Below are 16,809 nucleotides of genomic sequence, written 5' to 3' on the forward strand. Positions count from 1 at the left end.
ACTCATCTTCAACGCCAGCTCTCTGCCAACACCTCGGCACAGCAACAACTCTCTGCCAACACTCCCCCACAGCAACAGCTCTCTGCCAATACTCAGCCTCAGCCTCACCCATCTGTGTCTATTCCCCTTAAGCGCGGGAGACCCAAAGTTAATGTACCAAAAGATCTTAAGGTAACTATTAGAAGCCTAATTGAGCAGCATGGCCATCTTGGAATAATCTCCGCCTATAACCAAATAAATAAAGATATCGAATATGCCAAATCTCATTTTGAGGCATTTTTGGACATGAAGACGGGTATTGTTCCACAGCCAACGCCTACCCAAGCATGGTTCTCCGCTATTGAACGTTTTAAGCCCCTGAATCAAATTTCTTCCACAATTCCTTCCGGACTTATGATTGAAGAGTCTCCATTATCATTTCCATCTGAGCTGAGGAACATTAAATATCTTACAAACCCTCTTCCACATCCCCCCTCAAGACATATGGTAGAAAGAGCTTTTAGAGAGCTAGACTTGGCACGTCCAAGGGGACCCTATCGGCCAAAAGGAAAGACAAGATACTTAGCTGCCTTTCCTAACCAAATATGGCACGTTGATATCCACTTTCTTGGCAAAAAGAGAAGTCAGATTCTTTATGCTGTGATTGATGACTGCACAAGGCTCATCATAGAATGGCAGCATCTTTCGTCAAAACATGCTAGCCAAACAGTGAAAGTAATTAAGAGAGCAATAGCCCGTTATGGACCACTACATACAATTTGGTCCGATAATGTTGTAAACAGAAATTCATCAAAAGTGACACCTCAGAAAAGCTAAAATATTGAATTTTTGGAACTTTTGATAGAGCACGTTTTTAAATATTAATTAAAGTAAATGTATATTTTGTAAAGATTCTTTTTAATAAAAAAATAAAATTTTGAAGAAGAACACAAAATCTTCTGAAAAATAATATCACATAAACTCATATTATTTTCTAATATATAACTATTTTATATAAAAATCAAATTCAATGATCTTAAAAGCGAAGGATAAACCTCAAAATTTACGAATATAATGAGTGGGAATATAATGCTTATCTATCATAAAACCAGAGATTGGGACAAAGTTGCAATTCGGCACTTTTTGTAAAAAATGGGGTCATACTCATAATGAATAGAGACTTATAGCCAAGTCTTGATATCATGCAGGGAGAATATACATTGATAAGCAATTATATTTTATAGTAGTAGTATTCAGAAATTCTTACAATTTACAATACAATTTTCAAAAATGGATAAAGACTTATAGCCAAGTCTTGATATCATGCAGGGAGACTCTCTACAAATACAAAAATTGATTATCATAAGGAAATACAAATTTATCAATTTTCATGTGAAAATTACATAAATTTGTTCTCCAATAAATAGCAATAATACTTTGAATGTTATATTAAGTAATATAGCTTCAGGTAAATAAGCTTACACTTCAAAAATATACTGTTTATTCATTAATTTTAAAAAAAAGTCCAAATTATCTAATCTTGCTTACTCTTCCTTTAAACTTCTTTGTGCCAAATTTAATATTGCCTTCAAAGATGGAATAAGGACATTAGGTTCAATCCTTCGGCTTTCGACAATTTCCAAAATGTGTTGAATTAATTTCAAACATTCATCGTGTTTTGAAGCTCTTTGCTCAACAATCTGATTACCTGCCCTTGTAAGAATTCTTACTGCTCTTTCTTCATTCAAAACATTAGCGACTTGAACCTTAATAATCGCATTTGGAATCACAACAGTGATGAGAGTTATGACGATGTCATCAATGCGCTCATTTTTCTTACCCAAGAAAAATGTTTGCTTTAATTGATGAAAGTGTGATTCCGCAATGTTATTCGTGGAATCACCTTCTCCACGATATAACATCATCCAATGTTCTTTGGTTCTTCTCCATTGTTTATCGAAATACTTCAAAGCGCGCGGTTCTTTTTCTTCTAACATTGTTGTCAAGAACTCATATGTTTCATCAGACTCTTCAGCCAGCTTTTCTGCATTCGTTGCATCTGCACGTAATGTCAAAAAGTCCATTGCTAAATAGAAGTTCTCAAAATTCTGTGGATTGTCAAAATAGCTTCCAACTTTTGCACATGCGCGTAAAACATGCACAGCGCACCAACTGAGCTGCGCAAGAGGAAATCCGTCCTCAATTGCGCGAGCAATGTTTAGCGCACAGTCAGCGCTCCAATGCTGTGGATCCAGGTGCGCAAACTCACAGAATTTCACCAAACATTCTTGAATTTTTTCAGATGTCTGAGGGTTCACTAAAAAATAGCAAAAGGGGAAAATTGTGTTTTGACTTGTTTTCATTGTTACTGCAAACAATTGGATCTTTCCTTTAATTAAAGAATGAGTGGAATCGACGTGGAGAGGGTTATCAATGCTATGCACCAATTCTTTTGCAGCAAAAGGTGCATATATGATTGTAAACTCGGAAAAATCTCCATTGTAATCAAATTGAACGAGATCATCTGGGCACTCTTCCTGTAAATTATTCAAAAATGCTTCCAAAGAAGTGTAAGGATCGTTTGATAATCTTTGTGCAATAATCTCATCAAGGCGATAAAATTTGTGCTTTAAAGCATCAGTAGACTGCGCGAAAAGTTTCATTGTTTCTTTGTTATTCGTATCAATTCCGAACTTATCAAAAAATGCTTTTTGAGCAAGAAATTGCTTTCCACCGTTTTTAATATAAAGTTCGATCCATTTTTGATAAAATTTACTCGCGTAATGTGAACCCATTTCAACTCCTATATGATGGCAATGTTCTTCATTAACTTTGCTTATAGTAAACACTCCATTTTGTTCTTCAACCCTAAATTTTGCCTTGCATAGGGGATACGAACATGAATAAGTGACATATTGCTTTGGAGATCCCGTTCTTCTTCTGTATGGGACACCGCCCTTGACTTCCTGTTTAATACCAAAAGCAATAAGCTCCTCTAAGTCCACCGAAATCATAAAAATGAAGTGATTTTGAAAAGAGTTAACAAAATTCAAATCACATCAAAAACAAAAACACATAAAAAATATTTTATTATACTCATTCGAAATTAAAAATAATAAAATTTATATATATTAATTTCATTAAATCAAGGTTAAAAATCTCACCGGAAAAATAACCTCAGTGTGATAAATTTATCACCGGAAAAATTTACAATAAGGTTAATACCGAAAATATCGAAAAATCAACATTTAAGGTTAATTTAAGAGTATGCACTTTTGTCACCTACTCTCATAAAACCATATGAAATATCAATTTTTGCTTTACGCCTAATTTTTGACGACAATTAGCAAAAAATGTTAAATGTTAACACTCAGTCCATTTGAATATGAAAAATAAAATTGACTTTGATTAAATGTTTTTATTTATCATGCAATTCTTCTTGCGACCAAAGATTTGAATAAAAGTTCAAAAAATAAGATAGCTTAAAAAATAATATACGGTAGTGTTTACTAATAGATGAATAGTATATAAATTCTATTAAAATGGATTTGATCCAAAAAAATATATAAAATTTGATCATAAATAAAATCGTTTTAAATTACTTCTTCATTTAAATTATAACAATTATTTTTGGTTTTATATTTTTTTGGATCAAATCCATTTTAATAGAATTTATATACTATTCATCTATTAGTAAACACTACCGTATATTATTTTTTAAGCTATCTTATTTTTTGAACTTTTATTCAAATCTTTGGTCGCAAGAAGAATTGCATGATAAATAAAAACATTTAATCAAAGTCAATTTTATTTTTCATATTCAAATGGACTGAGTGTTAACATTTAACATTTTTTGCTAATTGTCGTCAAAAATTAGGCGTAAAGCAAAAATTGATATTTCATATGGTTTTATGATAGATAAGCATTATATTCCCACTCATTATATTCGTAAATTTTGAGGTTTATCCTTCGCTTTTAAGATCATTGAATTTGATTTTTATATAAAATAGTTATATATTAGAAAATAATATGAGTTTATGTGATATTATTTTTCAGAAGATTTCATTCTATATGCCTATGAAAAGTACTCTCAAAACTAACTTTTCCTAATTATAATTAAATCTAGAATATTGTATTATGCTTAGTATTATTTCATTTTTCTCATTCAATTTAGAATTTACAAATGTCAAAAAATTGAGAGCTGTCACTTTTGATGAATTTCTGTTTATTACAGATAATGGCGGCGAAAATAAAGGCGAGTTCCTAAAGGCTATGAGGGTTCGGGGGATCAATAATGTATATATTGTCCCCCATTGCCCATACCAAAATGGGAAAATCGAGCGCTTGTGGCCTAACATAGAGAGCAGAGAGTTGTCATGGGCAAAGATTCAACAATGGGTTGAGTACTATAATGCTAAACCTCATCTAGCATTACCAACTCATTATGTGAATGGAAAACAAATTCACTATAGCCCATCTGAAATGTGGAAGAAACTTCCAATTTGGAAGAGGGGAATGCCGGCAAAATGGCTTGTGGATGATGTCTCTCAAGATTTTCTTCCAGGTTCACTTATGGCCAATGAGATGCCAGAGCTTCAAGGAATCGAAGAAGATGAATGGGAAAAAGAAGGCGAGGAAGTTGAAGAAGAAGAAAATAAGGCGAATCCGGTTGAAATAGAAGAAGATAGTAATGAAGAAGAAGAATACGAAGTAAATTATGAAGAAGAATATCAAGAAGATTATGAAGACCCTTATGAAGAAGATTATGATGATTCATTTTAATATTACGAATAAAATGTCACTTTTTCTATTTTTGACACGTAAAGTTGTCACTTTTCTATCAAACTGTTTTTATCGTTTTCGTATATAACAGTATTTCTTTTTGAATTCTATATAAATAAGACGGGTGTGGAACTTTAAATCCAAGAAAATTGCAGAATTTTTTGCAATCTCATATGTTCCACCTCTAACTAACGTCGCAAAAGTGAACCATTTGCATTTACTTGGATTGGTTCTATATCAGTCTCTTCGTCAAGATTGATAACTTCCATTATAAAAAGTAACAAACAATTTTACGTTATAAGACATATGGGACGGAATTTAATCATATGTTTAGTATTAGAGAAAGATTTTTATGTGTTGTTTTGTTAGAACCAAATAAAAAATAACACAAGAACTTTAAATCATTAAATGGCTTGTAAATTTAGTAGATTTACTACAATATTCAACAATTTTGATTCTACAATCAGTAAAGACATTTTTAAATCGTTGTTAAAGATATCCAAAGAACAGTGCATCGATTTTCAAGGCAAAATTAGTTACTTTTCTCCAAAAATTCAAATTCACGTTGAAAATTTTGGTTTCTTCATGAATATATCCGAGTTACTCCTGCAGAAAGGGATACAACTTGATTCTTACGCTTCTAAGATCACTATCAAAATTTTAGTAGAGTATCCCTCTCAATTTTCATGTCACTTGTATTTTTCAAATGCATATTAGAAGTCACTTCGAAGTACATATTCAGATTTTGAATAAAAAATTATATTATAAAAATCTGTTATACTCATTTTTCCATGCACAAACTGAAAGGCATATAGCCGAAAAGTTTTCTTTTTATAATATTGATGACTAAAAAATTAAAGTTTTTACCTGAATTTTTAAATTTTTGTTATTCTTTTTTTCATTTTTGGTATAAAGCAAAGGTTTTAACATCTATAAAATGTACAATTTATCAAATATTCATATTTAGTATAATCTCTTGAGATTCGGGGCTAAATATTTCTTGCTAAAAAATTCGAATACAATAATTTGATTTAACAAATCCTTAAAACTTTGAAACTTAAGATAAATATTAATTTTAATACTATATACGCAGCCCTAATTCAAAAAAATGATCATTGCAATACGTGAAACAAAGGCACTGCACACCTGTAAAAAGCAGTGAGTAGAGCCGACCCTTAATAATTATTCGATATTCAACTCATCAAAAAATCAATTTCTCATTTTAACTTTATTTTTGCCTGTAATAAGAAATCTTTCGTAAGTGTGCTATGTATAATGGCAATTTCCTAATGCTAATGCTTGAACCGATAAATCGATAGAATTGGGAAAGAAAAGTTTGATTTTTGCTGATTATCTCCTTTATTTCAGATTTGTCTAGTATACTTAAGTTGATTTATTAACTATAACATTTCACAGTTATAATCAAAATTTGAATTTTTCATCGATCAAAAATACTCGGACACGAACAAGATCGTTCAACACCTCATATGATATGATTTTATTTTCTATTGAAATTGAGCTATTTTTGTGTGATTACAATTTTGCCATCATTATGATATCTTCTACAAATGATTTCATCATACCATTATCTTGAGTTGAAAGTTTGAATATGCATATCTATTGGAAATGAGTTAGCTAAATCAATGGAATTCTTTTGTTCATTTTTTTGATTGAAAATCATAACACGGATAATTGAAATTGTTCATTATAGACACAATCGATATATTTGTGAAGAAAAATGAGTCCCTGTGACGAGATAATGAGATTGAGAGAACATCTTTTGAGAAAAAGTCACGGGTAACTATTTACCTAGAACAGAAGTATATGCATAATAAGCTATAACATGTGATAATATGGGATTAAGATTAAATAAATCTTTAGACAATTAGTGGTTCAATCAAACATAAGATAGGACAAGCTAAGATTTGAGTTCTAATAGCTGTATCTCAATTGTTTCGTACCGAAATGGCTAACAAAAAAGTGACAGAAAACCTTAAATTGCGCGGCAATTTTAATTAAAAAAATAAACATTAATTTTTGTGATTGATATTATGCATTTTATTTATATTATATAATATTTAAATTTAGGGGAAAAATTGGAAAAAAATAAGATTGGAAGTCTTTAGGTAAGAAGGAAAGGGCAAGAGATATATAGTGTACCTATATACCTCTTGCCCTTTCATTCTAAGTAGAAATGGGAGAAACTTTGTCCGCATCATAAGTTATGCGGACAAAGTTTCTCCGATTTCTAATGGGAATTGCAGGCTATGAGGCACTGATATATAATCAGTACCTCATAGCCTACAATTCCCCTTATTAGACTTCCAAACTTTGAGTTAATGTCTTGACATTAACTCAAAGTTTGGAAAACTTCTCGTAAGAATCAATCGTCAAAAACCTCGATTGCAGTTATATTCATTGTGTTAAATTTGATTTATTTTGAAATTTTTATAAATTAAATTTTATATAACATAAAGCGTTATGAATTAGTATTTCCATATGAATTTTATCTCGAAAATAGTAATTCTGTACAGTTATATTTCGGTTAATTTTGGAAATTTCTAGGAATACTTTAAGATAGTATGATTATATATAACTCTGCCTTCATGATTTATTTTAGCTTTCGCGCAAATATCAGTTAACTTAACTCCATTATTTGATTTTGTGATGGCTTCACAAAGCCAATCAATATCAATCTCTTGGAGAATGTCTTCTCATCTAGAATATTTTCAATACTTTACATACAAACATTTTTATTTCTAAAAAACTTTTTAATTTTTTCTAGGATATATGAATGAAAATAGTTAGAACAAGATTTTGAAGCTCAAAACATTAAAAATTATTAAAGATTTGTATAATATGATTAAAGATGGGAAATAATATGAGGCAATATAAAGGAATATGAATATTAAATAAATATATCTAAATAGAAAGAATCAGAAAAATCAAATTATTGGCGCCAAAAATGTCACCTTTTTGGTGAGCCATTTCGGTATGAGATATAGCTGTATCTCAATTATTTTCTTTAAGGATGGTATAAAGAAACCAACGTCAATATGTGAGAAATTTATTATCTTTAATGATTTTAAAAGGCATAATATTCAAGCTGTGAGAGGCATATGTTTTAATATAGTTGTTATTTTAAGGGTGCACCCGTATGTACGTTTATTTGAGAGGAGGAGGATTACCCTCTCAATTTTGATGGATTCGTTAGTTTATTTTCTCGATGAATATGCAATAAAATTTGATTTTTACCTTATCAATATACTTCATATAATATACACATGTTCATGTAAAAACTTTTTTCCAAAATCCTCAGGAATTAAGGGATTTTTGAATTTTAAGAATTTTTTTCGAATTTTTTCGAAAAAAATATTTTCAGAACAGCCTTAACAGTAGTAGGATAGGAAGGGTTGTGTGACTTTTTTTGTTGCATCTATATATAGACGATGCATTAAAATATTTATATACTAAACACATTAAAAAATTAACATTAATTTTAAAATAATTTATTTTTTATCTTTTATAAAAGAAGCTATATATAGATGATGTCAGATATTCCGCGATTAATTAAACATTGTTTAAATCCTGAATGGGTTAAACTTCAATTTAAAAAGGAAGACTGTGAATTATTAAATGAATATGAAAGCCAAAATAAGCTAATGAGGTATAAATATAATGATAAAGAATATTTAATTTCATGGAATCAATGGAGTCATAATCAAAGACCTCATAAACGAGAAGAAGAAATTGAAAATAATGAAATGGAAATCATTGATGACATTAAAGAGGATGGAATTCCTAAATTTTGTAGAAAAACCTTTAGAACTAAGTTAGGAGCATATAAACGTAGAGTATTAAATCCTGAATATCTTAAACATCAATTTAAAAAGGAAGACTGTGAATTATTAAACGCTAATGAATATGAAAATGCTAAATCAAAACTGAGATATAAATATATTGGAAGTGATGAAAGGTTTAAAGATAAAGATAAAGTTTATTCAGTTTCATATAATAACTGGCACACGTTAGGGATAAGAAAACATTTAGGAGATTATGGGAAATGTTCTGAATTCTTTAAATCTAGTATGTATGAGAGAGTAAAAGAAATTAGAAATAATTATTTTCATGAATAAAAGATTCACTACCATAATGAAATAAAAAAATAAAAAAATAAACTTTAAAAATTCATGTCTTACATTTTTGAATAATTTATTTTTATTTTGTATGAAATGAGTGTCAAAACTAACAACGTTAAAAAATTAGGATTCACAAACGAGGAAATAAAGGGTATATTAGATGAGATGTGTTATGAAGTTAGTAAATATTATTTAAGAAATTGTCAAAAATTTGCCGAGTTATTAAATGATTTAGATTATGATGGAAAAATGAATAAAGATGATGTTATAAATTTCTTATATCCCATATCTGAAGAAGAAAAACCTAAAGAACCTGATGTTTTCCCTGAATATTATGAAGAACGGATTAAAGATGATGATGAATACAATGAAATTGAAAAACTGGAAAAAATAAGAGATGAAATAGATGAAAAAATTAAGGAATTAAGAGAAGTTGAAAAATATAATGAAAATGAAGTAGAGGGTTTAATGAATATCCCAGCTTCAGAATCAGCAGTTCAGAAATCTCATGAAGAAAGATATAAAAATTATGTCTCAGAATCAACACAAAATTTATTAGATGGTGAAATAGACGAAACACTTTCAGAAGAAGGTACTAAATTTATTCGTAAACATAAGTTACAATTTATTGATAATGAAGAATACCCCTGTATCCTACTTTCACCACCTTTAGATTCTGAGAAATTCAAAAAAGCTCTTAAAAACGTGACTTATGCAACTAATACGATTAAGAAAGAAGATCATGATATTTACACAAATTATTATTTAAATAAATGCACAGGTGTTGATAAAGTTTTTGATTTATTAGATAAAATATCAAAAGAAACTATTGGAACCTATAAAATTTTGTGTGATTGTGGTTTCATTATTGAAGATACCAATAATGTTTCATATGAAAGAACAGCACCGAAGGAAGATGAAGTGGAAAGGTCTATACCATTCGTTAGTAAGAACATAAAAGATATGAAAACGTATAAGCATTATATTTATTCATTTATTTCAGAAAAAATGGAAGCAACCCATAAAACATCTTCTCATCATTTTATAGCTATTCATACATTCCTTTTCAAAGTTGTGAAATTAAATAAGACAGGAATTAGATTTAATGTATCAGGGTACGCATTCTTGAGTAAATTAAAATGTATTCGTCACGTCGCAGATGATAAAAATTTATGTGTTCTTAATTCATTTTATGGGCTTTAAAAAATAAACTTTATTTTTATTTATTTTTTAATTTTTTATTCTTACATAAATGAACAAAAACGGAACAGCTAAAATGAATGATAATCAAATTAGAGCAGAAGGTAGAAGGTTATTTAAACGCTTCTATAACATTCCTGATGGTGTTAATCCTAAAACTCGTAGAAGCTATTTAAATGAAGCAATAGATGCATATGAAGGGTTTGACATTTCATCAGAAAGTGAGAGATTAGCGAGAATGTTAAATGTTAATATTGATTTCTATTATTGTGATCCTCAACCAGAAGACGTGGACATAAATAAGGTAGACTTTCCATTAGTGGAATCAATAATGATAGATCCAGAATTTGAAACAGTAAATATTTTATTAACACAGAGTCCATGTGGAAAACTTCACGCTGACAGAATAACAGACGTTGAAGCACTCACCGGCTATAGAGTTTGTCCATATTGTAAAGAAGAAGTTTATTCTATCCGTGATGATCCAGAAAGGAAAAACCAAAGAAGATTTTTAAAGCATTGTGAGAAATGTAAAGAAAATAATGGAAGATTAATTCAAGACGTTCAGTTGCAAAAGACACAGCAACCATATGCACCACATATTACGAAACAGAAGATATATCAGTGGTTATTAGCTCACAATTTGCAGGAATATTATCAACCGACAAGATATTATATTACTTTTGACTTCGAAACATTAGAGACTAAAGAAGAATTACAACTTTCTGAGTGTGCAACTTTGAACGCTTACTTAAAACCATTCATGGTATCATCAACGGTTAAATTAAATGATAAAACATATACGAGGAATTTTTGCTTAACTTCGAGTGATTCTTTTATTTCTGATTGGATTGAGTTTTTATTTTCAACCTGTTCATTAGTTGCTAAATCAAATATTGAACAATATGAAGAATTAATGAAGTCGCAAACGGACCAAACGGCGGGGACTTTGTCTCATACATTAAATGAAAAACAGAAGGAAGCATTTAAAGAACTTCTAGATGAGGAATTCAATAAAGTGAATATCATAGGTTTTAATTCGGGAAAGTTTGATTTAAATTTAATTCTTCGTGATTTAAACACTGCAAAATGGAAAATAAAATCAATGCTGGGTTCATCTTCACAATTTAAGCAAATCATTGTAAAGAAAACAAACGTTCCATATGAATTGAGATTTATTGACATCAGAAATTATATAGCGGGTGGGACATTAGACCAATTCACTCAAGATTTCGGAAACAATAAATCACGTGTTAAATCCTTTTTCCCTTATCAATTCATCACATGGGAAAATTACGAAGAAGAATTATATAAAGTGGAACCATTCACTCAAGATTCATTTTATTCAGCATTAACTCAAGAAACTATATCAGATAGTGATTATCAAATATATCTCAATGATGCTAAAAATTTTAAGAATAGATTAGAATATTTTATTCATTATTGCAATAAAGATGTTGAAATTATGATTGACCCAATTGATAAAATTATTGAAGAAACATTTGTTTATAAAATTGACATGCTTCATAATCTTTCTTTATCATCGAATGCTTCAATGATTCGTTACGCTTTAGCATATAAAGACTTTAATCCTAATGAAAAATATCCTGAGGAAGAGATAGAATCAAGTTTTGAATTAACGAAAAAGTATTGGAAATATAAAATTGAATCATATAAGAAACAAGATGAAAAAGCAGAAAGGGATACTAAAAATAATGTTTCAATGGATGATTTTCAATACTATCACGATTTAATCCTTTCATCTAAATGCAAAATGTGTGGTAAAGCGTTTACATATGCAAATAAACCAACATTGGATAGAATCGATAATGAAAAACCACATACCAAAGAAAATTGTCAGTTAATGTGTTGTTATTGCAATGTCGTAAAATCAAATAAAGATGAAGATGTTCAACGTTTAAGAATCAATTTAAGAAATTATGCATTAAAAAATAATTTACCAATGACTTTAGATTCAGTTGAAGCTTATCACATTCTCCGTAATGGAATTACTGGTGGTTTATCAAATGTTCAACATAGAGTAAATCTTAAAGGAATCACGCACATTAATAAACTTTCATATAATCCAGAAACTAAAACTGTATCAAATGAGGACACCACCAACATTATGACTCATTTCGTTGGTGTTGATTTTAATTCATTATATCCTTCATCATTTTCATCTAATCCTCATGATTTCATTCAATATACTGACCATAAAATGTATATGCCGGGAAGATTGAATGGTGTTATCATTTGTGATACAGCAACAAAGAAAGCAAAAGCTGGGAATAATTAAGAAGAAAAATACTTTATTCGTGGCTGAAGTAAAGGGTCACATTGATGAAAAATACATTAATGATTACATAAACTTTTTACCGATAATAAGAAACTTAGATATTATCACAGATGAAAAAACAATTGGCAGTTTTATGTATAATTACATGAAATCAAACAATCTACCAGTTGACCAGAAACAGAGGAAATTAACTCAGTTAGCATCAACACACAACCAATATCAACCATTTTCTTCTTATTATCTTTGGTATCTAATAGACAGATTTCATTTTATCATCGATGATATTCAATCAATTTTAACATTTACTAAAAACACTTGTTTTAATGAATTTGCGAACGAATTTATGAACGAAAGACAAAAGGCTGAATTAGAAGGAAATAAAGGAAAAAGTTTATTTTGCAAGATTTCACTTAATGGATCATATGGTTACGATGCAATGAATACACAAAATTACGCAAAGACTAAAATAATGAATGCACAGAAGGCACGCGTTGCATGTATGTCAAATAAGTTTAAAAACATAAGAGAAATAGGTGAGATACATATCAAGTGATGCTTAAAGATAGATTTTATAGATGTGATACATGTTTACAAGAGGCATTCTTCACTTTAGATAATGCTAAATACTGGTATTTGGTTTTCATTTATGATTTTATGTATAAATGCATGAATGTTAATCGTTTTCATTTCATTGAAGGTGATACTGATTCATCTTATTGGGCAATCGCTGGCGACCCAAATCTTCCTAACACTCAAGCATTTCAAGCAATTGTTACCGATAAACAATTTTATGATAAAAAACATTTTCAAAATTCGCACCATTTGATTTCTTCTGTTTTGATGAGAAATTTAAACCTAAATTAAAGAATAAAAGCTTGAAGAAAAAGCACATGAGAAAAAATTATTGGGTTTAGCAATTGAGAAACAAGGTGATAACATGGTTGCTTTATGTCCTAAATGTTATACATCATTCAACGGTTCAATTGATGGGAGTGATTTTAAAAAGATTGCACAAAAAATGAAGGGTGTTAGTTTAAGACAAAATAAGCAATTAACACCTAAAAAATATTTGGATATAATAAATGATAAAGTGATATTTGATGGTCAAAATATTAATTTACAACTTAAAAACGGGTCAATGACTCGCTTAACAATCGGTAAGACTGCATTAACAGGAGCACACACTAAGGCTGATGTATTGTGAAAATGGATGTTGTATGCCATTTATTTAATACAATTTAAATTTTAATGAAATGCCACAGAAGAACAAAAGGAACCGTTAATGATGCGATTCAATATGTAAATAATGGTTTTGATACTATGATTCAAAGAGGTGGGCACCCTTAAAACACTTATTTTATTTTTATATAAATGGATAACACAGATTTAAAATTTTAATTGATGATTTAGTATTTAATCAAAATTTTCTTAGTTATTATGAATTAAAATCATATCTCCAAAATATAATAATAATATACGGGTGATGATATGGAATATTATTATCCATATTATAAAAATGAAATTTTGAAATATCATGATAGAATAATTTCTAAAAATTAAAGACAAAATTAAAAATAATGAATATACAAAGGGAAAAACTAAATCACAACTTAAACAGTTGAAAGATTTCAAAAATAAAGTATTAACAGAAGAAGATATTGATGAATTATATAATTTATATAATCCTGAGCCACAAAAACCAAAGCCGAGGTCTAAAGTAGCAAATGTTCAACAGCTAAAGGAACAAAACACCCAGGTCCTTCAGACCATAAATGATGCACAAGCTTTAATTTATGATTCATTAGTTAAACCATATTCAGCCCGACTTTTAAATGAAGATCAACTTTTGGAATTCATCCTTCAACATAAACTCGAAGCGGGAAAGTATATCAAACCTTTATATACAGCATATTTAAAACAAATGAATAGAATACATCCAGAATTAATGAAAGGAGGAATGAATTCCAAAATCAAAGCAGATAAAATTAAACCACTTGCAACACCAAAAACCTCCAACGACAGTACCGCCTCCTCCTTCAGTTAATCCTTCATCATTCACTTTATTATATCCATTTCAAACATTAAAGAAGCAAAAAGATTTTAAAAAGGATTTCAAGATATTAAATAAACCAATTGACCCGAAAATTCAACCATTAAAGGAAAAATTTAGTCGCCCTTCATTTGCACCATATCCATATTCATACGAAATCGATCATCTGGAATATTCAAAAGGAAACGTTACTTATTTATTTGCCATTAACATTAACACTAGATATTTATATTGCATTCCAGTGAAAGGGAAAACAGAACAGGAAACAAGAAGAGCTATTCAATACTTACTAGATCATGAAAGAGTAGATAATATAAGGGGTGATGGTGATAAAGGATTTCAGGCAACTATGACTCATTATTTCCCACAAATTAATTTTTTCTTTTCATCCTCTCCATATACGTTTCATAATAAAATAGTTGATGCGGTAATGAGAACTCTTAGAGATGCGTTAGGGGTTAACGGTCAGATATACTGGGATGGAAATCATGACTCCATCATACAACAGTTAGTATATTATTACAATAATACATGGCATAGAACAATAAACATGAAACCAGTGGAAATGAAAAATGATATTTCAAAAGAATGGGAATATATTAGAAAGCAAATGGAAAGGTTGAATGATGTTAAACGTGAAACAAATTAATTCGGGGCTCATGAATTTTAAACAAGGGGATAAAGTTTTGATTCATCTCGATTATGGAAAAACTAATAAATCAATGACAAAAAGAAGACGAAGATTTGACACAATAGCTGAATTTGTTAGATATATTAACGGCAATGCATTAGTTGAAGTTGACAATAAATTAATAGAAATTCCGATTTATTTTATTACTCCATTATATTTAAATAATATTTAATTTTTTTTATTTCGTAAGAAATGAGTGACAACAAAGCAGTCAAGAGTCCTGATTCAATTAAGATTCAGAGTCCAGACGATGAATATAAAAAGAAACTAAACAGAATTAAATCAAAAATATGCTATTACAAAAAGAAGTCGCAATGCGGTGGGGTTGATGCCCATAAAACTAAAGTAATTGAAAACGATAAAGAGAAGAAGGAAATAATCGAAAAATTAGAAACTTACCGTTCAATCCTTAAACTGAGTGAACCAAAAATAAAAGAATTTAATAGAATAAATAAATTGATTGGAAGAGATGAATTTAATAAAGATGAATTTTTAAACTCTATCCAAATTTAATTTTTATTTTTCTTTGACAACATCTCTCTTTCCATCATTACTGCATAAACACATTTTCTCAGTTTTAGTGGTTTGTTATTTTTAGCAAGTTCTCGCATCATTTTTATCGTTTCCTCCCTTGTTATGATTCGTGGTAAATTTTGAGCTTGTGGGGTATCCATTTATGATAAAAATAAAAATTTGTTATCAGTTATTTTATCGTTAAGTGACTCAAAGAGTCCGGAGACAAAGTCTCATGGTTTCAGGTTATTCAATAATTAATTATTTTTGAAGAACTGAAGGTGCTACCATGTTACCATGTGCTACCAGGTTAACTAACTTCTCTGAAAAAATGAGACAACATGACATTTTGACAACATTAATGAAAATTTGATGCAGTACAAAAATAAAGGTAGTTTTAAAATTATTTTTATTTATTTTTTATTTTGTATGTAAGAACAGTAATGTCGGTCGAAGCAAAAACATTCACGAACAAATCTAATGGTGAAACATTCACAAAAGGCACTTATAACAGTATTGAAGTCTTACGTAGAGACAAGGATGGTTACATTAATGCAACAAAGATGGCAAGAGAAGCAGGAAAGTTAAACCATTTAAACAGATTTCTCAATAGTGCTAAAATGCAGGAAATTCTTGAGTTTTGGATGAACGAATACGGTGGAGCCAAAAGTGGCTCGACCTCAAAACAAGCATTTTATAAGCTTACTAAGGGTGTTATAAATGAATTCAAAGGTATTTACATACATCCTGACTTCGTTCATTTTGTTGCTGAATGGTGCTCTGTAAAGTATGCATTTTATGTCAAAGATATTATGGACTCCATAGACAAGAAAGTTCATGAGAAATTAGATGAAGAAGAACTTGAAGATACAGTAGAGAATGCTAAACCTTTGTTTGAAGAAGAAGTTAGAAAAATGTGCGAAAAACAATTAGAACATGAACGTGAGTTATGTTATGGTTATACAGATTCTCCATTCGAACTAGACCAATGGGAACAAGAAAATTTAAAGAGAGAATTTAGAGAATATGAACTCGCTAAGATAGCATTAGAAGCTGCAGAAAAGAAGTTAAAAGCTTGGGGTCGTTTTGTAAAAAAATATTGTGAGTAAATGAACTCATTATTTTTGTCATAAAGACGCAACGTGGCGGGGCATAG

The 16,809-nt window shown here is 29.6% G+C and overlaps 5 protein-coding genes across 5 annotated transcripts, besides 8 other annotated features; 4 read left to right on the forward strand and 1 right to left on the reverse strand.

The window, feature by feature from the left end:
• Positions 1-770: 770 nt before the first annotated feature.
• Positions 771-808: a mobile genetic element.
• Positions 771-808: a terminal%2Cinverted (terminal inverted repeat of Banshee-A3 transposon ID:TVAGG3_0101570).
• A 282-nt stretch (positions 809-1,090) lies between these two features.
• Positions 1,091-3,267: a mobile genetic element.
• TVAGG3_0101590 (MULE transposase domain-containing protein) lies at positions 1,524-2,993 on the reverse strand (the record flags this gene model as incomplete). The annotated part of the gene is made up of 1 exon (XM_001302070.2): positions 1,524-2,993. The coding sequence occupies one exon, from the start codon at positions 2,991-2,993 to the stop codon at positions 1,524-1,526; it is 1,470 nt and encodes a 489-aa protein (XP_001302071.2).
• Positions 3,268-4,173: 906 nt separating the features above from the next.
• Positions 4,174-4,210: a mobile genetic element.
• Positions 4,174-4,210: a terminal%2Cinverted (terminal inverted repeat of Banshee-A3 transposon ID:TVAGG3_0101600).
• Positions 4,211-4,785: 575 nt separating this feature from the next.
• Positions 4,786-4,851: a mobile genetic element.
• A 2,040-nt stretch (positions 4,852-6,891) lies between these two features.
• Positions 6,892-7,098: a mobile genetic element.
• A 1,859-nt stretch (positions 7,099-8,957) lies between these two features.
• Positions 8,958-16,809: part of a mobile genetic element that runs on past the window's edge.
• Positions 8,994-9,988, forward strand: TVAGG3_0101640 (uncharacterized protein; the record flags this gene model as incomplete). The annotated part of the gene is made up of 1 exon (XM_051222803.1): positions 8,994-9,988. A coding segment is annotated over one exon (995 nt), but the record flags the coding sequence as incomplete, so codon positions are not given.
• Positions 10,339-11,193, forward strand: TVAGG3_0101650 (uncharacterized protein; the record flags this gene model as incomplete). Its single annotated transcript, XM_051222804.1, has 1 exon — positions 10,339-11,193. A coding segment is annotated over one exon (855 nt), but the record flags the coding sequence as incomplete, so codon positions are not given.
• Positions 11,206-12,149, forward strand: TVAGG3_0101660 (uncharacterized protein; the record flags this gene model as incomplete). Its single annotated transcript, XM_051222805.1, has 1 exon — positions 11,206-12,149. A coding segment is annotated over one exon (944 nt), but the record flags the coding sequence as incomplete, so codon positions are not given.
• On the forward strand, positions 16,097-16,733 carry TVAGG3_0101670 (uncharacterized protein; the record flags this gene model as incomplete). The annotated part of the gene is made up of 1 exon (XM_051222806.1): positions 16,097-16,733. A coding segment is annotated over one exon (637 nt), but the record flags the coding sequence as incomplete, so codon positions are not given.

The sequence above is a fragment of the Trichomonas vaginalis genome, chromosome IV, assembly GCF_026262505.1.
Source record: "Trichomonas vaginalis G3 chromosome IV, whole genome shotgun sequence".
Taxonomy (NCBI): Eukaryota; Parabasalia; order Trichomonadida; family Trichomonadidae; genus Trichomonas; species Trichomonas vaginalis.